General features: G+C 43.7%; 1 protein-coding gene across 1 annotated transcript; it reads left to right on the top strand.

The window, feature by feature from the left end:
* The first annotated feature begins 5516 nt into the window (after positions 1–5516).
* On the top strand, positions 5517–6629 carry LOC138875822 (uncharacterized). The gene is made up of 3 exons (XM_070154694.1): positions 5517–5651; positions 5859–6344; positions 6429–6629. Exons 1-3 carry the CDS (start codon positions 5517–5519, stop codon positions 6627–6629), a joined length of 822 nt encoding a protein of 273 aa, XP_070010795.1.
* Positions 6630–22812: the final 16183 nt, after the last annotated feature.

Here is a 22812-nt window from a genome sequence, read left to right as displayed (position 1 = left end):
GTATTTTCTTTAGACTTACTTCCCTCAAGAAAACTGTCTAGAAAATCCATCATCAGGAAGAGTCCAACATATTTCTGGTTTTTTTCAGATATTTTTTTTGTCGACTTAGACCCTCAAGAACCCCGTCGAAAGAGATCCGTCATCGGGACAAGTTAACTTACCTAATTGGACTATTACTCAAAACCACCAAAAACAATCAAGATAAATAAAGAAAACATCAAACAGTCAAGTTGTTACATATACACACATACATTGAAGTATCCCCCACCCTACACTTAAAAGGAAGACATGTCCTCATGGCATACAAAATAGAGAACAGTGAGGTAAAGGAACTTCCCTGAGTGATCACTCTTGATCGGAGACCGTGTCTGGGTTCAGATTGCATGCACGACTTAGAGCTCTCAGCCTGCCCAATATTTTCTTCTCTGATTTCACCTGCTGGGCAGCCACCGCGTCAACACATGTACCTAAGTAAGCGACTGAGGTATGCAATCCGGCCACCTCTTACTCCAAAGATGTGAACCATGTAACCCGAACAACCCCATATGGTGCTGCAGCTGCTACAATTTGCTCATGGGTCGGTGACCCGGCCCTCACATCCTCCTGCTCAGCCTCCTCTTCCTCAGAGTCATCAGATTCACCACTATCATCACCATCCACTGCCACCGGCTCCTTCCTAGTAGTGATCTTATCTGCTCGGAACTTGTGGTCTTTTGGCACTCTCCCATTCACAAGCAGATTTTCCGGCACCCGAGTTGCCCGGCAAAGTTGAGTAACTAAGGAAGGGAAGAAGAACCCATACCTTTTCACGGGACAGCGGGTGAACATCTCCTCATGAATCAACTTGGCCACGTCAAAGTTGTGACCATTCATAAAGCACCAAATTAGAGCCGCTCGAGGACCATTCACCTCCGTGGCGTTGGAAGACAGGATCAGGCGATTGTTGATAACATAAAACCAGCACTTCCCTTCAAAGGTTAGCTCCGCTGAGTGAAACTTCTGACCATACTTCATCCATATAATTTCCTTGCAAGGTACACAGATTATTTCAAAGAACCTCTCCCACTGCGTGTGTGATCTTCCATACATCTCATAATAGTCTTCATACGGATCCACAGTAGCGGGTAACTGGTATATCCTTCGTATAGCCTCTTTTTATTTTTCACCAATAAGTTTTTTATTAATAAAAAAGAAAAGAAAATACAACAAATAGGAAAAGTATAAATAAGGGGGACAATAGCACCGATATTATTGCCCATATGCCTTGGCTATATAATCACTCCTCTGCGCCTTACACTGCCTTTTGATGACAGCCTCATGTAGAGGATTCATGGTGTAGCTGTCGGCAATGTCTCACGAGGGCATATAATCTCATAGCCGTGTGGATATTTTTCCAAAGGCATAGGACCAAGGCAACACAAACCGGGCTAAACCTTACCTTACTAATCCTATTGAGGCAAAGAAAAAGCCTCATCTTCTAGAAAGCATGTAAGAAATAGGAACTTGAAAGTACCAAGTACTCTATGATCGCCATAGAGTTTATAACACACTCTATGACGCTATTACAAGTGATGATGCTTTGAAAATGATAAACTAAAACAATGTAGAAATTAGAGTCTTGCCCCTCATTTCTCAAACTTGTGAGTTCTTCAATTTGAACTTCCTTAAATTCCTCTTTAACTATCTTCAAATAATCTTCAAAATTCTTCATTTCTTCGCGGATCTATTGGACCTCGTAAATGTGGAGGTGGCAACCCCTTTTTGTTTTACAGCTCTCATTGGGAGTTGCCTGAGCATTATTTTATTTGAGTATGCACATCTATGAGGTTTTGGACTATCCAAAGCATCCAATTGATCCCGATCATGGTTTGAAAACTCAGCTGAACGTTTAACATTGTCCAATTCTACTGCTGTATCACCTGAAGTGTGATGTTGCTTTTGTAGTGGACTGCCTAGAGTATGCTTCTGCTGTCCAGCCATGAAACTTATAAGAAAATCTAGCTGTTGTCCTATATTTGGAAGAGCATGATTGTGTTGTTGTGTAGTAGATTTACCCGCTTCAGTGATAGATTCTATATTGTTTAAACTATGCTGCTGCTGCCCAGATTTTAGTCTTATTGTATTTTGCATCATAGTACCACTTAAAATGGAAGTGCTGCAATTTTTTGGTACTGGTGGTGAGCTGCATTGTGTTGATATTGGTGATGAGACAACTGAACGCAGTTCATCATTTTGACTATCTTGAACATCAGTTAATAACAAAAGATTTCCAAATTCACCTTCAACTTCACCACACGACCCCTCTGATTGCACTTCTTCTGTTCTGCCTGCTTTATTTGTGCTAACCAACAGATGATCATGCTCATTAGTAGCTGCAGGTCGTTGACTGCTAGTTTCCAGATTTCCAAAAGTTCGCAATGGAATAGTAGGTTCCCCTGTTTTTCCTGTAGCATTCAATTTTTTCACAATAGCAGTTCCGTCTTTTTGTTGCTCCTCATCAAGCTTATTAGCAGTCACCTTGTTCCCAGGTAGTGCAACATCTGTTGCTTTACTCACTGCATTGGTAATGTGACGACCCAAAGGGTCATCACCGTAATTCTTTCTTGTTCCGTGCTTCCGATGCCTTGAAAACCTCGTTGTTATTTGCCTCGATTTGCGTGCGCAGTCCGGGCGCATAGCCGGAAAGCTTTTATGTTGAAATATGCAAATTATGTGAAAAATTTGATGAATTTTGATATTAATATGCATAATATTGACTTCGGTCAACATTTTGGGTAAACGGACCCGGACCTGTGATTCGACGATCTCGGAGGGTCCGTAGAAAAATATGGGACTTGGGAGTGTGACCGAAATCAAATTCCGAGGTCCCAAGCCCGAGAAATGAATTTTTGTGTGAAATTGTTTTCTGAAATTAATTAAGGAAAATGAAGAAGAAAATTGATCAGAAAACTGTGGTATCAGGCTTGTATTTTGGTTCCGACGCCCGGTACGAGTCTTAAATATGTTTTAAGCACTATCTGTAAAGTTTGGCTAAACACGGACGTCATATGACATGTTTCGGACTTAAAATGGGGAATTTGAGTTTTATAAAAGTTGAAAGAAAATCATATGTTTCGAGGTTTGATCCTATGTATACGATGTCGTTTTGGCGATTTGATCGCACGAGTAAGTCCGTAAGGTGTTTTCGAGATCATATGAATGTTTGGTTTGGAGCCCCGAGGGCTCGGGTGAGTTTTGAGTGGGTCCCGGGAGGTCTTAGGCTTAAAAAAATGCAGGTTCAGATGTTGCAGGCCCCAGTGCGGTCGCGGTCATTTCCGCGCGGTCCACGCTGGTAGCCACGCGGCCGCGGTGCTTTTCTGTGAGGTCCGCATGGTGGAGTTCAGAGGGTCAACTAGCGCGGCCGCACACCAAATCAGTGCGGTCCGCGCTAGGTGGGTTCAGAGAAAGCCCACTTCTTCCCTCCCTCGGCGCGACCGCGGTGCATTTCTGTGCGGTCCGTGCCAGCCCCCAGCAAAAGTATATATATTCGGGACTTCAGTCATTTTTTTCCACTTTTCAAAAACCCAAAACCTAAGAGGCGATTTTCCAAACAACTTTTCTTCTCCAAAACCCTTGGTAAGTGATTTCTAACTTAATTTCTTCACTTCTTAACATCTTTTAACATGATTTCAACTTCAAATCAAAGATTTTCATGGGGAAATTGGGTGTTTTGGGTAGAACCTAGGTTTTCTACAAATTGAGAAGTTGGACCTCAATTTGGGGTCCGATTTCAAAACAAAACATATATTTGGATTCGTGGGAGAATGGGTAACCGGGTTTTGGTCCAAACCTCGAGTTTCAACCACGTGGGTCCGGGGGTATTTTTGACCTTTTTGGAAAAAACCTTGTAAAAACTATTTTTATGCATTGGGGTTAGTTCCAATAGTAATTATTAATGCATTCAAGCAATTTGTGACTAGATTCGAGCGATTGGGTGGTGAATTCGAGGGGTAAAGCTATTCTAGAAGCGTGAGTTGAGTTTTGAGCATTCGAGGTAAGTGGCTTGTCTAACCTTGTGTGGGGGACCTTTCCCCTTAAGATGTGCTATATTTGATAATTGAAATGCCCTGTACGTGAGGTGACGAGCGCGCACTTGAGCTAATTGTTGAAAATCTGATTTTTCCTTAAGTATTTCTATTGAGTTCTTTTCTTGTTTTATTCTACTTGTGAATTTAGCATGTTGCTAGTCTAGAAAGGCATGTTTAGTTGACTTAATTGCCTATTTGCTTAAATTGCCTGAATTGCATTACGTGAAGCATGTTAGGCTAGAAGTAAATGTTTACTTGGTACGAAATTAGCGTTTAATTTAATATTCTTGTGTTGTTGCTCTGTGTTTTAAATTGGGACTACGGGTTAGATTCCCGGGAGATTCCCCCTGCATATTTACTTTGGGACTATGGGTTAGATTCCTGGGAGATTCCCCCTGCACATTTACTTTGGGACTATGGGTTAGACTCCCAGGAGATCCCCGACACTTATATTGAGGATACCGAGAGATCCTCGGGATACCAAAAGATCCCTGGCTTATATTGAGGATACCGAGAGATCCTTGGGATACCAAGAGATCCCTAGTACATGTCGAGGATACTAAGAGATCCTCGGGATACTTAGAGATCCACGGTTACTTTCCTTATGGTTTGCTTTCATCATTGTTTCTGTTATTGTACTATTATTATCCTGCATAGATTCTTACTGTAGGTTCTCAATTGCACTACTTATCTTATCCTGACATCTTTATATTTTATATAACCTCAGTAGGGCCCTGGCCTTCCTCATCATTACCCAACCGAGGTTAGGCTTGGCACTTACTGAGTACCGCTGTGGTGTACTCACGCCTCTTCTGCGCATGTTTTTTTTCATGTGCAGATCCAGGTACCTCTACTCAGGCATACTATCAGTGAGGCAGGAGGACTACGGAGACTTCGAGGTAGATCTGTTGCATCCGCAGACTGACGAGTCTCCCTCTTTATTCTATCTTTAGTACTTAGTTCTCTTTCCTTCCGTTTGTTAGATATTCTGGAGTTTGGAGCCTCACTATACATTTTTGTAGCCTCTGTTTTCCCATGAGTTTCCGGGTTTTGGGATTGTTTTAGTCTTGAAATATTGAGTCGTATATGCCGAGCGGCATTCAGTACAATTTCCTTTTTAGATAATTAAATATGGTATTCTATTTTTCCGCAACTATTATGTTTTCTGCAAGTGTTAGGCTTACCTGGTCACAGAGACTAGGTGCCGTCATGACATGTTCACGGTTGGTGAACTAGGGTCGTGACAAGTTGATATTAGAGCTTTAGGTTCATAGGAGTCACGGAACACAGGCCGGTTTATTAGAGTCTCGCTGATCGGTACGGAGACGTCTGTACTTATCTACGAGAGGCTATGTAACTGTTTAGGAAAAATTCTTCACTTCATTGATCTCCTTGTCGTGCGATATTTTTGACATCAATTCTAAACTTCTGTCTTCTATTCTCTCACAGATGGTGAGGACACGTGCTACTCGGGACGATCAGGAACCCGCACCCCCTCCTGCAGCCGTCAGAGGCAGGGGTCGGGGCAAAGGCCGTGGATGCGTACGGGGTGCAGCCAGAGCACCTGCGCGAGCTGCCGCTGAGGTACCGCCAGCAGATCCAGCCGGAGTTCAGGCACCCGACACGCCTACAACCACTACTACCCCAGCCCTTCAGGAGACATTGGCACAGTTTATGAGTATGTACACCACGCTGGCTCAGGCAGGGTTGCTTCCCCTTGCTGCAGCCACATCCCAGGCCGGGGGAGGGGCATAAACTCCCTCCGCTCGCACTCTTGAGTAGCAAGTGCAGGTTGAGCAGATCCCAGAGATCATTCTTGTACAGACTGAAGTACCAGTTCAGCCCAAGGATGGGGCAGCTGCTTTTGAGGATGAGCAGCGAAGACTCGAGAGTTTCAAGAAGTATGATCCTCCGATTTTTAGTGGACTAGCGACAGATGATGCCTTGGGATTTCTAGAGGATTGCCACCATATTCTTCACACTATGGGTATTACCGGATCGAGCGAGGTTTCCTTCACTGCTTTCCAACTTTGGGGAGATGCCTATGAGTGGTGGCGCACCTATGAGTTAGACAGTCCAAACGAGGCTGCTTCACTGACTTGGACCCAGTTCTCAGACATGTTTTTGAGAGAGTTTGTCCCTCAGAGCTTGAGGGACGCACGGTGTGCAGAGTTTGAGCATTTGCGCCAGGGTGCTATAACTGTTTTAGAGTATGCTATCCGTTACACCAAATTGGCTAGGCATGCACCAGCCTTGGTTGCTACTGTCCGCGAGAGGGTTCACCGGTTCATTGAGGGGCTTATTCCTCCTATCAGATCTAGCATGGATCATGAGTTGGAGATGGATATTTCTTATCAGCAGGTAGTGAGCATTGCTAGGAGGGTTGAGGGTATGCATGCTAGGGAGAGAGAGGAGAGGGAGGGCAAGAGGTCTCGTGAGTTGGGCCATTTTTCTGGTGCCCGTACCCTAGCTGCAGGTCGTCATGGTAAGGGCTATATGAGTCGCCCCGTTCATTCAGCTCTTCCAGCATCCAGCAATGCTCCAACTCTTCCCATATCTTAGGAGCCATATTATGCACCTCCGGTTTCTAGCGCGCCTCCTGCACGGGGTGCTTCCAGAGGCCAGTCTAGCAGACCTGGCCCTAGCCAGTCACAGCCACCACGTCCTCCCAGAGCTTGTTTTGAGTATGGTGACACATGCCACGTGGTGAGGGATTGCCCTAGACTTGGGAGGGGTGCACCTCCACACACTTCTCAGCCACAGCGTGCCCCGCAGAGTTCTCAGGCTATGGTTACAGCTCCAGTTGCTACCCCACCTACTCAGCCATCTAGAGGTGGAGGTCGGGGAGGTAGAGGTCGCCCTAGAGGGGGAGGCTAGGCCAGATATTATGCCATTCCTACTCGTACCGAGGCTGTTGCCTCCGATTCCGTCATCACAGGTATTATACTGGTTTGTCACAAAGATGCATCGGTTCTATTCGATCCAGGCTCCACTTATTCTTATGTGTCTTCGTATTTCGCTCCGCATTTGGGTGTAGCCCGAGATTCGTTGAGTTCTCCTATTTATGTATCTACTCCTGTGGGAGATTCTATTATTGTGGACCGCGTTTATCGGCCGTGTTTGGTCACTATTCGTGGTTTTGAGACCAGAGCAAATCTATTGTTACTCAACATGGTTGATTTTGATATTATTCTGGGCATGGACTGGTTGTCGCCCCATTATGCTATTCTTGATTGTCACGCCAAGACCGTGACGCTGGCTATGCCAGGTATTCTGCGTGTTGAGTGGAGTGGTACTTTAGATCACACTCCCAGTAGAGTTATCTCTTTTCTTAAAGCTCAGCGTATGGTTGGAAAGGGGTGTGCCGCGTATTTAACTTATGTGAGAGACGTCAGTATTGATACTCCTTCAGTTGATTCAGTTCCAGTAGTACGGGATTTTCCCGATGTGTTTCCAGCTGATCTTCCAGGCATGTCGCCTGATAGAGATATTGATTTAGGCATTGATCTGTTGCTGGGCACTCAGCCCATTTCTATTCCCCCATATCGTATGGCTCCTCCTAAGTTAAAGGAGTTGAAGGATCAGTTTCAAGAATTGCTTGATAAGGGTTTTATTCGGCCCAGTGTATCTCCTTGGGTGATCCTGTCTTGTTTGTAAAGAAAAAGGATGGCTCTATACGTATGTGTATTGATTATCGCCAGTTGAACAAAGTTACAGTTAAGAACCGTTATCCTTTGCCTCGTATCGATGATCTGTTTGACCAGCTTCAGGGCACACGGGTGTTTTCTAAGATTGATTTACGCTCAGGTTACCATCAGTTGAAGATTCGAGAACAAGATATCCCGAAGACCGCTTTCAGGACTCGGTATGGCCATTACGAGTTCCTTTTTATGTCATTTGGGCTGACCAATGCCCCAACAGCCTTTATGCATTTGATACACAGTGTGTTCCGGCCATATCTTGACTCGTTCATCATTGCCTTATTGATGATATTCTGGTGTATTCCCGGAGTCGGGAAGATCATGAGCAGCACCTGGGAACTGTGCTTCAAACTCTGAGAGAGAAGAAGTTATATGCTAAGTTCTCAAAATGTGAGTTTTGGTTAGATTCAGTGGCATTCTTAGGCCACGTGATTTCAAGTGAAGGTATTCAGGTGGATCCGAAGAAGGTAGAGGCCGTGCAGAGTAGGCCCAGACCATCCTCAGCTACTGAGATCCGCAGTTTCCTCGGTTTGGCTGGCTACTACCGTCGTTTTGTGGAGGGGTTTTCATCAATTGTAGCCCCTATGACCAGGTTGACCCAGAAGGGTGCTCCATTTCAGTGGACGGAGGAGTGTGAGGCGAGCTTTCAGAAGCTCAAGACAGCCTTGACCACAGCCCCAATTTTGATACTGCCTATAGGTTCGGGGCCTTATACAGTCTATTGCGATACCTCGAGGGTTGGCCTCGGAGCGGTGTTGATGCAGGATGGTAGGGTGATTGCCTACGCGTCCAGACAGTTGAAGATACATGAGAAGAACTACCCTGTTCACGACCTTGAGTTAGCTGCCATTGTTCACGCCCTAAAGATTTGGCGCCATTACTTATATGGTGTGACTTGTGAGATGTTCACGGATCATAAGAGGCTTCATTATTTGTTCAAGCAAAAGGAGTTGAATTTGAGGCAGAGGAGGTGGTTGGAATTGTTGAAAGATTATGACATCACTATCTTATATCACCCGGGAAAGGCCAATATGGTGGTCGATGCCTTGAGTAGGAAGTCAGCCAGTATGGGTAGTCTTGCTTATATCCCGTTCGGTGAGAGATCACTTGCTTTGGACGTTCAGGCTTTGGCAAATCAGTTTGTGAGGTTGGACATTTTTGAGCCTAGTCGAGTATTAGCTTGCACGGTCGCTCGTTCTTCGTTATTGGAGCATATCCGTGATCGGCAGTTCGATGATCCCCATTTGTGTGACTTGAGAGACACGATACAGTGTGGAGGTGCAAAGAAAGTAACCTTGGGAGATGATGGTGTATTGAGATTGCAGGGTTGAGTTTGTGTGCCTAACATGGATGGGCTTTGGGAATTAATTTTAGAGGAGGCCCATAGCTCCCGGTACTCTATTCATCCGGGCGCCGCGAAGATGTATCAGGATTTGCGGCAGCATTATTGGTGGCGTAGAATGAAGAAAGATATCGTGGCATATGTGGCACGGTGTTTGAATTGTCAGCAGGTTAAGTATGAACATCAGAGACCTGGTGGTTTATTTCAGAGGATTGAGCTTCCCGAGTGGAAGTGAGAGAGGATTACTATAGATTTTGTTACTGGACTTCCAATGACTCGGAAGAGGTTTGATGCGGTTTGGGTTATTGTAGATAGGCTGACCAAGTCAGCGCATTTTGTTCCGGTTGTCACCACCTATTCATCCAAGAGATTAGTTGAGATTTACATCAGGGAGATCGTCCGCCTTCATGGGGTGCCCATATCTATCATTTCGGACCGGGGTCCGCAGTTTACCTCGCATTTCTGGAGAGCAGTTCAGCGAGAGTTAGGCACCCAGGTGCAGTTGAGCACAGCATTTCATCCCCAGACGGACGGTCAGTCCGAGAGGACTATTCAGATTCTTAAAGATATGCTCCGAGCCTGTGTTATTGATTTTGGAGGCTCGTGGGACCAATTTTTGCCTTTAGCGGAGTTTTCTTACAACAACAACTATCAGTCCAATATTCAGATGGCACCGTATGAGGATTTATATGGGAGACGATGTAGATCTCCAGTTGGATGGTTTGAGCCGGGAGAGGCTCGATTATTGGGTACTGATTTGGTTCAGGAGGCCTTGGATAAAGTCCGGATTATTCAGGATAGACTTCGTACAGCTCAGTCTAGACAGAAGAGTTATGCAGACCTCAAGGTCAGAGATGTTGCTTTCATGGTTGGTGAGCGGGTATTGCTCCGTGTATCGCCTATGAAAGGCGTGATGAGATTTGGGAAGAAGGGCAAGATCAGCCCTAGGTTCATCGGTCCATTTGAGATTCTTGATCGTGTGGGAGGGGTGGCTTATAGACTTTCCTTGCCACCTAGCTTGTCAGCTGTGCATCCCGTGTTTCATATATCTATGCTCCGGAAGTATCACGGTGATCCATCGCACGTGTTGGATTTCAGCACTGTCCAATTGGACAAGAATCTATCATATGAGGAGGAGCCGGTGGCTATTCTAGACCGGAAGGTTCGACAGTTGAGGTCGAAAAGTTTTCCTTCAGTGCATGTTCAGTGGAGAGGTCAGCCTCCTAAGGCATCGACCTGGGAGTCTGAGTCTGATATACGGATCCGTTATCCTCATTTACTTCCCGACTCAGGTACTTCTTTCTTTTGCCCGTTCGAGGACGAACGATTGTTTTAGAGGTGGAGAATGTGACGACCCAAAGGGTCATCACCGTAATTTTTCCTTGTTCCGTGCTTTCGAGGCCTTGAAAACCTCACTGTTAGTTGCCTCGATTTGCGTGTGTAGTTCGGGCGCGTAGCCGAAAAGCTTTTATGTTGAAATATGCGAATTATGTGAAAAATTTGATGAATTTTGATATTAATATGCATAATACTGACTTCGGTCAATATTTTGGGTAAACGGACCCGGACCTGTGATTCGACGGTCCCGGAGGGTCCGTAGAAAAATATGGGACTTGTGAGTGTCCCCAGAATCAAATTCCGAGGTCCCAAGCCCGAGAAATGAATTTTTGTGTGAAATTGTTTTCTGAAATTAATTAAGGAAAAGGAAGAAGAAAATTGATCAGAAAACTGTGGTATCGGGCTCGTATTTTGGTTCTGACGCCCGGTACGAGTCTTAAATATGTTTTAAGAACTATCTTTAAAGTTTGGCTAAAAACGGACGTCATATGACTTGTTTCGGACTTAAAATGGGGAATTTGAGTTTTATGAAAGTTGAAAGAAAATCGTGTGTTTCGAGGCTTGATCCGATGTATACGATGTCGTTTTGGCGATTTGATCGCACGAGTAAGTCCGTAAGGTGTTTTCGAGATCATATGAATGTTTGGTTTGGAGCCCCGAGGGCTCGGGTGAGTTTTGAGTGGGGCCCGAGAGGTCTTAGGCTTAAAAAAATGCAGGTTCAGATGTTGCAGGCCCCAGTGCGTCCGCGGTCATTTCCGCGCGGTCCGCACTGGCGCCACGCGGCCGCGGTGCTTTTCTGTGCGGTCCGCGTGGTGGAGTTCATACGGTCGACCAGCGCGGCCGCACAACAAATCAGTGCGGTCCGCGCTGGGTGGGTTCAGAGAAAGCCCACTTCTTCCCTCCCTCGGCGCGACCGCGGTGCATTTCTGCGCGGTCCGCACCAGCCCCTAGCAAAAGTATATATATTCGGGACTTCAGTCATTTTTTTCCACTTTTCAAAAACCCAAAACCTAAGAGGCGATTTTCCAAACAACCTTTCTTCTCCAAAACCATTGGTAAGTGATTTTTAACTTAATTTCTTCACTTCTTAACATCTTTTAACATGATTTCAACTTCAAATCAAAGATTTTCATGGGGAAATTGGGTGTTTTGGGTAGAACCTAGGTTTTCTACAAATTGAGAAGTTGGACCTCAATTTGGGGTCCGATTTGAAAACAAAACATATATTTGGATTCGTGGGAGAATGGGTAACCGGGTTTTGGTTCGAACCTCGAGTTTCGACCACGTGAGTCCGGGGGTATTTTTGACCTTTTTGGGAAAAACCTTGTAAAAACTATTTTTATGCATTGGGGTTAGTTTCTATAGTAATTATTAATGCATTCAAGCAATTTGTGACTAGATTCGAGCGGTTGGGTGGTGAATTCGAGGGGTAAAGCTATTCTAGAAGCGTGAGTTGAGTTTGGAGCATTCGAGGTAAGTGGCTTGTCTAACCTTGTGTGGGGGACCTTTCCCCTTAGGATGTGCTATATTTGATAATTGAAATGCCCTGTACGTGAGGTGACGAGCGCGCACTTGAGCTAATTGTTGAAAATCCGATTTTTCCTTAAGTATTTCAATTGAGTTCTTTTCTTGTTTTATTCTACTTGTGAATTTAGCATGTTGCTAGTCTAGAAAGGCATGTTTAGTTGACTTAATTGCCTATTTGCTTAAATTGCCTGAATTGCATTACGTGAAGCATGTTAGGCTAGAAGTAAATGTTTACTTGGTACAAAATTAGTGTTTAATTTAATATTCTTGTGTTGCTGCTTTGTATTTTAAATTGGGACTACGGGTTAGATTCCTGGGAGATTCCCCCTGCACATTTACTTTGGGACTACGGGTTAGATTTCCGGGAGATTCCCCCTGCACATTTACTTTGGGACTTCGGGTTAGACTCCCGGGAGATCCCCGGCACTTATATTGAGGATACCGAGAGATCCTCGGGATACCAAGAGATCCCTAGCTTATATTGAGGATACCGAGAGATCCTCGGGATACCAAGAGATCCCTAGTACATGTCGAGGATACTAAGAGATCCTCGAGATACTTAGAGATCCCCGGTTACTTTCCTTATGGTTTGCTTTCATCATTGTTTCCGTTATTGTACTCTTATTATCCTGCATAGATTCTTACTGTAGGTTCTCAATTGCACTGCTTATCTTATCCTGACATCTTTATATTTTGTATAACCTCAGTAGGGCCCTGGCCTTCCTCGTCACTCCCCAACCGAGGTTAGGCTTGGCAATTACTGAGTACCGCTGTGGTGTACTCACGCCTCTTCTGTGCATGTTTTTTTTTCATGTGCAGATCTAGGTACCTTTACTCAGGCTCACTATCAGTGAGGCAGGAGGACTACGGAGACTTTGAGGTAGATATGTTGCGTCCGCAGACCGACGAGTCTTCCTCTTTATTCTATCTTTAGTACTTAGTTCTCTTTCCTTCCGTTTGTTAGATATTCTGGAGTTTGGGGCCTCACTATACATTTCTGTAGCCTGTGTTTTCCCGTGAGTTTCCGGGTTTTGGGATTGTTTTAGTCTTGAGATATTGAGTCGTATATGCCGAGGGGCATTCAGTACAATTTCCTTTTTAGATAATTAAATATGGTATTCTATTTTTTCGCAACTATTATGTTTTCTGCAAGTGTTAGGCTTACCTGGTCATGAAGACTAGGTGCCGTCATGACATGTTCACGGTTGGTGAACTAGGGTCGTGACATGTAATTGTTGCCAAAGCTCTTGTAGCATGAATATCTGCTGGAGCATTGTGTTTTTTTTTAACAGCAGGAGCTACCTCAGCTTTATTTGACAAAACTTGCCCAAATGCAGAATTGCTTGGCAAGTTTGTCAGTTGTGTAGCTCGACCTCCAGTTGCATTGTGTTCAAAATTATTATCCAACCTTGACACAGTAGAAGCTCGTACAGCTTCAGCTGTTCCACTGCCTTCCACCCTATCTTGAAGGTTGCCAGGTGCACTACTTTCTCGACCAGCAGCATGATTTTTAGCCTTCCTAAAATCATCTACTGTTTTCAATGCAGGAATAATAGTAACCGCATTGCTGCAAATCTATGCACCATCACGATCTACAGGAACAATAGTAACCGCATTGCTGCAAATCTGTGCACCATCACGTCTATTAGCGTCAGCTAAAATTGTTTTTGGTCCAGCTATTGTTGCTGCCTCGATTTCACCTTGTAAACTCAATACTTGTTGCTGCTCACTTTTTTGTTATCTTCAGAATTTAACACCATTATTTGGCCAACTCTTTTTGCATTGAGATAGTCCCTAGCATCACCTTGTAGTTTTTCAATAACTGGACCATCTGCCTCGACCAAACCATGACCACCTTGAAGCTTAACCCCTGCTACTTCCTCTGTCACCACCTCCTTTTCTGCTTGTTCTTTCATTACTCGACATACCTTTTTGTCATGTCCTTGATGTTTGCAACAAATGCAATATTTAGGAAGATTGTCATACACTATTTCCTAATAATGTATGATATATTTACCAGTAACTCTATCCACAATCTAAAGCTTAACCTTTTTGGGGTGTTTGTCTAGCAAATCGATTACAACTTTAACTCTTGCCGCACTAGGTCTAGTCCTTTGTTGTGTCGCCTTGTCCACAACAAGAGCTTTTCCAATAGCTGACGCTATAGATATTAACGACCTCTTCGCAAAGAAATTAGGTGGCAAACCTGGTAACGAGATCCAGACGACTGCCATAGAAGTCTCCTCCTTTAGATTGAATCCTAGTATCCATGGGAATGTTCTGAAGAAGTACTCGTCGCCTTTGTATTTAAGATATCCCGTCGACCTCGAGAGGAACTGAACATAATCATTGAATAAATTAAACATGACCAACAGGTGATGAAATTCCAACTGCCCAACGTTACAGTGACCTTGGGTCAAATTGCGTTGAAATAATTCTTCGAACCTCCTGTAGATCTGGTTTTCCGTATAAAAATTTAATCACAACTTCTTGATGCAGTCCTTCCTCCCTAATGAAGTCATTAACATCCTCCACTGGGAATTCTATGACTGGTTCTCCATGGTCGAGTTTTACTGGAAACAACTCGATTTTTGACGACACTAAGGCAGACTGTTTTAGTTGAAGTTGAGATGCATAGGTTTGTTTTGTATTATGATTTGGGATTGTTTCTGTATGGATTTGTGTTGCCTCTCTCATAGCCAAAGGCTGGGGAGAGATAGGCGCAGCCATGGCTGCCTTTACAGATCCATGAACGTTTTGCCCAGTTTTGTCTGATGAACAGTAGGGTTCTTGACTGCTACAGTGACGCGATAGTAGAGAGAAGCTGGAGCGTTTTGCTATAGTTCCGTATAGCCTCAATAGAGGCATCCACCACCTTTTTATGCATTGTTACTACGCCATTCACATGATCCTTTACATTGGCATAGAATTCACGGACAACCATCACATTTCCCTTGTCCGACACTTCAAAGAATATTTGTAGTCCCCGCCTTACCAGCTCATGATACAAGTTAGGGCAGCTCAGCTGGAGCGACTCTATATCTATGCCCCTTTCCGATATCGGTTTCTTAGGGGCCTTATCCGCAAAGCGTTCCTGAGCCTTGGCAGAGATGAACCTACTACTATCAAAGGGATGAGCAGGAGCTGACCCGCGTGCCCTGGACGATCCAGCTTGACTACTGAAAGAAGCACCTATGGAATGACATTTCCTAGATGAAGCCATAGTACCTGAAAGAGGAATAGCATTAGCACAGCACAAAAGGTGTGACTCAATTGTGGTTACTCAGACTTTACTCGCACAATTGGTCATAATTACCCATTTATACTCACTGTGGCATTTAAACAAATACCTTGTGGACTTTATATACCCAATCTCCAATTTAAACATGTTGTAACCCCATGACCACCACAATTTCCCCAAATTCACCCACTAAGTTAAGAGACAATTCCAGCAATATCACCACCCACAAACACTACACAAACACTACAAATTTCTACTAAGAAAAGAAAAGAAAAAGCTACTACATAATTAAAAAACATTAAACGAAAATCTGCACAAAAAAAAAGAAAAATGGCAAAAAAAACCATACCTCTAGTGAGAGAATGTGGGGAGAAGTGAAGCAGAGTAGTGGAGGGTTAGGCTTAAGCCTTGGGGAATTTGGGAATGGAGAAGAGGGAAATTTTTGAGAAGATGGGAGTTAGGGTTGGGAATTTGGGCGTTGGGAATTTTTGGGGATGAAGAAGAGGGGAATAGTTGGGGGGGGGGTTACTAAACACTTAATACAATTAATATAAAAAATAAAGAATAAGAAATAAAAAAAATAAAGATCAAAGCAAATGTTAAGTTAAACAGGCGGTCGTAGCGCGGTCGTAGCGCGGTACGAGCGCGGCCGCGCTAGGGAAAACAGTGTACTTGGACATATATGCGGCCACTAGCGTGGTTGCGCTAGTGGTTGAGATGCTGAGATAGAATGTTTTCCCATATGCGCGGCCTGTAGCGCGGGCACGCTCCTGGGCTAAAAAATTTCCCACGTTTTCACCTGTTCTTTCCGCGTCTGATGGACTTATCACCTGCCCAAGCTCACCTACATTGGTTAGTACTTACCAAAATCAAAATTAACAACTACTAACTATCATTGGGTTGCCTCCCAACCAACACCTTAGTTAATGTCGTGGCATGATAGTTACAACAAATCAATGGGTTGCCTTCCATGCAGCGCCTGATTTAATGTCGCGGCACGACGCATATAAGCGCATTTAAGGCTCGCTCGACCTCTGAGGTTCAGTCAGATGGATCACTGACACTTCCTTTGGTTCATCCATGCCCACACATGGTTTCAATCTCTGCCCATTGACTCTAAATGTATGAGAGTCTTTCTCTGAGGCAATCTCTACGGCACGTGAAGGGAATACTTTGACCGCTCAAAATGGTCCAGACCATCGTGACTTGAGTTTACCATAAATAGCCTTAATCTTGAGTTATAAAGCAACACCGTGTCTCCAGGATTGAAATTTCGCTCAATAATGTTATTTTCGTGCAACCGATTCATTCTCTCATTGTACAATATCGTGCTCTCGAAAGCAAGATATCGGAACTCGTCGAGCTCATGCAATTATATGAATCTAGTTGTTCCCGCAGCCTTAATGTCCAGATTCAGCTGTTTCATTGCCCACCAAGCTCTATGTTCTAGTTCCACTGGCAAGTGACATGCCTTCCCGAACACCAACTTGTATGGTGACATACCAATTGGTGTTTTGAGACAGTTTTGTAGGCATAGAGTGCATCATCTAACTTTTTCGCCCAATTAGTTCTTGTGGCATTCACAGTCTTGGTTAGCACACTCTTTATCTCTCTATTAGACACTTCAACCTGTTCACTATCTGAGGATGATATGGTGTTGCCACCTTGTGGCGCACATCGTACTTTGCTAGCAACTTCTCGAAGGCTCGATTGCAGAAGTGAGTGCCCCCGTCACTGATAATATCTCTCGGGGTCCCAAAATGGGTGAATATATTCTTCTTCAAAAACCCCACCACCACTCTTGAATCATTGCTGGGAAGTGCTAGAGCTTCCACCCATTTGGATACATAATGCAACCAGTATGTACTTATTGCCAAAGGAGCTGACGAAGGGGCCCATGAAGTCTATCCCCCAGACATCGAACACTTCAACCTCTTGAATTGGGTTCATGGGCATCTCATGGCGATGATAAATGTTCCTGGTTCACTGACATTCATTACAGTCCTTCACCCATTGATGTGCATCCTTAAACACTGTTGGCCAGTAGAACACGGCTTCTAGAACTTTTGCTGTCGTCCTGACTCCTCTAAAATGCCCGCCATATGCCGATGCGTGACATGCCTACAAAACAGAAGATTGTTCTATCTCGGGGACACACCTATGGATCATATTGTCAACACATATTCGAAACAGATAAGGTTTATCCCAGTAATACATGCGACAGTCACAATAAAACTTTTTCTTTTGCACAGAGGAAAGGTCATAGGGAAATATACTGCTTGCCAGGCAATTTGCAAAGTCTGCATACCATGGCACTTCCTCAAGGCTTGTAACGAGTAGCTTCTCATCTGGAAAGGTTTCCAGAATATCCTCTAACTCAACTGAGTTTTCAGCTCCTTCAAGTCGTGATAGATGATCATCAACTTGGTTTTCAGTGCCTTTACGGTCACGAATCTCCAGGTCGAACTCTTGCAGTAACAGAACCTAACGAATCAGGTGCGGTTTGGATTCCTTCTCAATCAAGTACCTGAGAGCTGCATGATCAGTATATACAATTACCTTAGAGCCAACCAGGTATGATCTAAATTTGTCGAATGCAAACACCACAGTCAGCATCTCCTTTTCAGTCAGAGTGTAGTTTAGCTGGGCTTCACTCAACGTTCTACTGGCATAGTAAATTAGGTGCATTAGCTTGTCTTTCCGCTGTCCCAGCACTGTCCCCACTACATAGTCACTAGCGTCACACATTAGTTCGAATGGTTACTCCTAGTCGGGGGCAACAATGATAGGTGTTGTGACTAGCCTCTTTTTCAACTCCTCGAATGCTACCCTGCAATCATTAGAAAACAAGAAAGGGTGATCTTTTACTAACAACTTACAGAGAGGGTTGGCAATTTATGAGAAGTATTTTATGAATCTCCGGTAGAAACCGGCATGCCCGAGGAAGCTCCTAATTACCTTGATCGAAGTGGGAGGTGGAAGCTTTGCTATCACGTCAACTTTAGCATGATCCACCTCAATTCCCTTGCTTGATACCTAGTGTCCCAAGACTATGCCCTCTTGTACCATGAAATGACACTTTTCCCAATTGAGTACCAGGTTAGTCTCAATACATCTTTTCAATACTCGGGTCAGATTTGTAAGGCACTCGTCGAATGAGTTTCCCACCACAGAGAAATCATCCATGAACAACTCCATTATGTCTTCGACCATGTTAGTGAATATGGCCATCATGCACCTTTGGAATGTGACGGGTGCATTGAATAGGCCAAAGGGCATCCTATGAAAAGCATAAATGACATATGGGAATGTGAAGGAGGTCTTCTCTCTGTCCTCTGGTGCAATGGAGATTTGAATGTACCCTGAGTACCCATCCACAAAACCGAATTGGGACCTCCCTGCCAATCTTTCAAGCATCTGATCCCTGAAGGAAAGTGGGAAGTGGTCTTTCCGGGTGGCCAAATTTAATTTTCTGTAGTCCATACAAATTCTCCAGCCTATGACGGTTCTTGTAGAGATCAACTAACTTGTTATCATTTTTGGCCACCGTCATACCACCCTTCTTATTAATACATTGCACCGGGCTAACCCAGTTGTTGTCAGAGATGGGGAAAATGATTCCCACATCCAACCACTTAATCAACTCTTTCTTCACCACTTCCTTCATGTTGGGGTTCAGCCGTCTTTGGTGCTCCCTGGAAGGTTTGTGCCCTCTTCCAGCAGAATTTTATGCATACAATATGCCGGGCTGATCCCCTTAGTGTCTGCCAGGTCCACCTAATTGCGGTCTTGCACTCCTCGAGTACCTGCAAAAGCTGTTGTGCCTGCACATCTAACAAACTAGATGAGATAATAACAGGCAGTGTGGAGTTAGGTCCTAGGAACTCATACCTGAGATTGGGGGGGGGGGCAGTAGCTTCAACTCCAGCTTTGGTGGTTCTTCTATGGATGGTTTGACTGGAGGAGTTTCTCTGTTTTCTAAGTGCAGGGGCTCAAATTCAAGTGTTCTATCCCAAAACCCTCTGCCCTCTAAGGCCAGCACCCATTCTGCCAATTCTTCCCCATTCACCTCATCTAAATTTACAAGACATGCAGCAAGAGGATCCTCAATAGTCAACGTCTCATCATCTGCTTCTACGATTACATCCATGGCATCAATAAGAGAACAATTAGCGAATTCACTTGGTTGCCTCATAGATTTCTGCACATTGAATGTTATCTCCTCATCGTTTAACCTCATCTTGAGCTCCCCAGTTTCACAATCAATAAGAGCTCTTCCTATTGCCAAGAATGGCCTTCCCAAAATTATGGGAATTTCTTCATCCACCTTGCAATCTAGAATCACAAAATCTGCAGGGAACACAAATTTCCCTGCCTGAATTAACATGTCATCCAAGATACCAGAAGGTCTTTTCACGTTCCTGTTAGCTAGCTGCAACAACATAGATGTGGGTCTAGCTCTTCCAATCCCCAACCTCTTATAGATCGCTAGGGGCATAAGATTTATGTTATCCCCCAAATCACAAAGTGCCTTGGCAAAAGCAAAGTTACCAATGGTGCAGGGAATTGTGAAACTCCCAGGGTTAGACAATTTCTCAACTACTGGTCTAGTAACCACAGCATTGCAGGTCTGAGTTAGAGTCACTATGGCCAAGTCTTGGAAATCAAATTTTCAGGACATCAAGTCCTTCATCATTTTTGCATAACCAGGCATCTCCTTCAAAGCGTCAATCAATGGAATATTTACCTACATTTGTTTCAGCATCTCTAATAATTTCTTGTATTGATCCTCTTTCTGGTATTTGGACAGCCTCTGTGGGAATGGTGCTGGAGGTCTCTGCTTTCCAATGATTTGGGTTTTCTCTTTGTCAGACACCACCTCAACTACCGGTTCCTAGGTTGCCTCAACTTCTTTCTCAGCCTTAATCTGTGTGTTGGGTTCTTCCTAGGCAGGTTGTACTGTCACCTCTGATAGTTTCGTTGAATTATCTAGCTCAATGGGAACTAGTACAAGTGTCTCATCCTATCTGCTTTCTTGAGCCCTCTCTTGATCCAAGTCTAAGTCTTTGTCATTATGTAGACTCACTGCCATCAACTGCTTCAGGCCTTGATCTTTTGGATTTATTTGAGTGCCTGCAGGCAATGTCCCATGAGGATGATTATTCAAAGAAATCAAAATTTCGCCCATCTGCACTTCAATATTCTTTATAGCTGACTCATGTGCATCTACCCTTTCACTTATTTTCGCATTTGACCCAATAACCTATTGCATCATTGCCTCGAGTCTAGCAAACCCATCTTCCTGTCTCCCACCATATTGCTGCCGAGAAGGATGATAACCCTGTTGCTGATTTTGATTGTTGTATCCCTATGGCCTTTGGTAGGGTGCCACATTATTGTGAGGTCGTATGCCTCCCATATTTCCACTGTTGAGTTGTGGTTGGACTGGCCTGTATGGATAATTCTGTTGGCCCCAATTTTTACCACCCTGTCTCTGGCCTCTATAATTAGACACATAATTTATGTCCTCAGGGTAGTGATGATGATCACTTTCTGCATTCCATTGGTTACCAATTGGCTGACTAATGCAAGATGTGCATAAGCCTCCATTGGTAGTATCTACAATGTGCACCTGCTGCTTTTGCCCTGACTCTTCCACCTTTTTGGTGAGTATACTCATCTGTGTCGTTAAGGTGGCCATATTTTCAGCAAGAGTGTTGGACGGATCTAAGGGCACTGAGTGAACTACTAGAGTGATAGGTGTATTCCCGGTTGTCCACCCCGAATTTTGTGCCATCTTGTCAAGCAAGCTTTGGCTTTCTCTCCATGTTTTGCTGAAGAATGCTCCACCAGCTGAAGCATCAACATTAGCCTTCACGCTATCTGTCAAACCCATGTAAAACTGCTGCCCCAACATCTGATCTAGAATACCGTGGTGCGGCCATATAACCAACATCCCTTTGAATCGTTCCCATGTTTCTTACAGTGTCTCCATTGATTTCTGTTTGAAGCTCAAAATTTCATCAATTTGCTGAGCAGTCTTGTTGGATGGATGAAACTTATTCACAAATTGCTTGACTAACTCCTCCCAAGTCGTGATGGAATTAATGGGGAGTGAGTTTAGCCAAGTCTGGGCAGCTCCTGTTACTGAGAATGGAAACAACAACAATTTTATTGCTTCCTGAGTTACGTTGGGTTGCCTTTGAGTTTTGTAGATTGACAGGAAATTCTTCAGGTGATGTTGAGGATCTTCAATGTATGACCCCGAAAATAGTCCCTTGTTTTGAAATAAGTGCAGCATATTGTTCGTGATTTGAAAAGATTCGGCATGTATCTGCGGAACTAATATCGCTGTGGCCAAATTCTCTGTTGTGGGTTGTGCCCAGTCATATAGAGCAGCCTCTGGCACAAGAGGAGCTACTGGCGCAGTTGGATCTAACACGTTATCCCCTATGTCTTGTTCGAGTTGTTCAGTTGATTGTTGTTGTTTGTTTTTCCGGTTGGCCCGATTCAACACCTTGAAAACTTTCTTGGAATCTGATAATGCTTCAAATACTTCACCATTTCTCGATGATTTTCTAGGCATGCACCTGTACAACCAAGTCAACAAACATTAAAATTTCAATGTATAGATTGAAAATAAAGAAAACTGACTACACTAAGAATTTTTATATTTCTTTCAACTGTAATTGATAACACCGTTAATTCCCCGGAAATGTCGCCAAAATTTGATCACGCCCAACTATGCCTTATAAAAGGACAAATCGGTCGCTGCAAATATAATCCGAGTACTTATCCCAGAGTTGAATCCTTAGGGAATTAACCTACCAATTACTCTTGTTAGACTCACTAAATTATGCGTAATCTACTTCCCAGATATTTTGAATAACAATTGGTGATATTTTTACTAACTATAACTGAACGAAGTTAAGTAAACTAATAGCTAACTATGATTGAGTTGTAAGCAAATAAGAGAAGGTACTAAGGTTATGATTTCCCCTATTGATGGAATTCCTTCCTGATATGTTTCACATAGAATTACCTAATCGTCTCTATTGATCATGAACACTCTTACTACCGTAAATCTCTCCCGAGTAATTACGATAATTTACTAGACGCACTCTCCTGAGTTACGCTAGTTGACTTTTATTATGGCTTACTTTAGATCGCACCCAAGGCTTTGTTATCCCTAATCTCGCCTTTAACCCTCGGTTATTGATTCCTCATATACTTTGGGAGTGTTGTTGTTCAATAATTATCTAAATATCTACTATCTCATGAGTAATACATACTAAATAGGCACAACTAATTGAGGATCCTATCAATTAACTACAACAATAATGTAGTTGAACAATAACTACTGCAAAAAAGACTTTTGGCGGTAATTATTTAGCGGCAATAAGACAATTGTTGCTAATAAATTTTTTAAGCTGAAAAATTAGCGGCACATGAATATTAGCCAGTAAAAGATATCCTTTTACGCAATAAAAAAACAATTGCCACTAAAACTTACTAATTAAATTAATTTTTTTTTATTTTTTTAACTTTTCCCTCGACACAAAAAGAGAAACATCTTGCCTCCAATTTTTTTGGGCG

This window comes from Nicotiana sylvestris, chromosome 8, assembly GCF_000393655.2.
Source record: "Nicotiana sylvestris chromosome 8, ASM39365v2, whole genome shotgun sequence".
NCBI lineage: Eukaryota > Viridiplantae > Streptophyta > Magnoliopsida > Solanales > Solanaceae > Nicotiana > Nicotiana sylvestris.
Note: the sequence above shows the minus strand (reverse complement) of the source record. Positions and strands in the feature narration are given on the sequence as shown.

What these genes read in the sequence shown, in the direction of transcription:
- LOC138875822 (XM_070154694.1), top strand. Translation starts at nt 5,517, where the DNA reads ATGGTGAGGACACGTGCTACTCGGGACGATCAGGAACCCGCACCCCCT. An exon ending in CTGCGCGAGCTGCCGCTGAG is followed by an intron (nt 5,652 to 5,858) that starts GTACCGCCAGCA and finishes TAGCAAGTGCAG; the next exon opens with GTTGAGCAGATCCCAGAGAT. An exon ending in TTGCTACTGTCCGCGAGAGG is followed by an intron (nt 6,345 to 6,428) that starts GTTCACCGGTTC and finishes TCTTATCAGCAG; the next exon opens with GTAGTGAGCATTGCTAGGAG.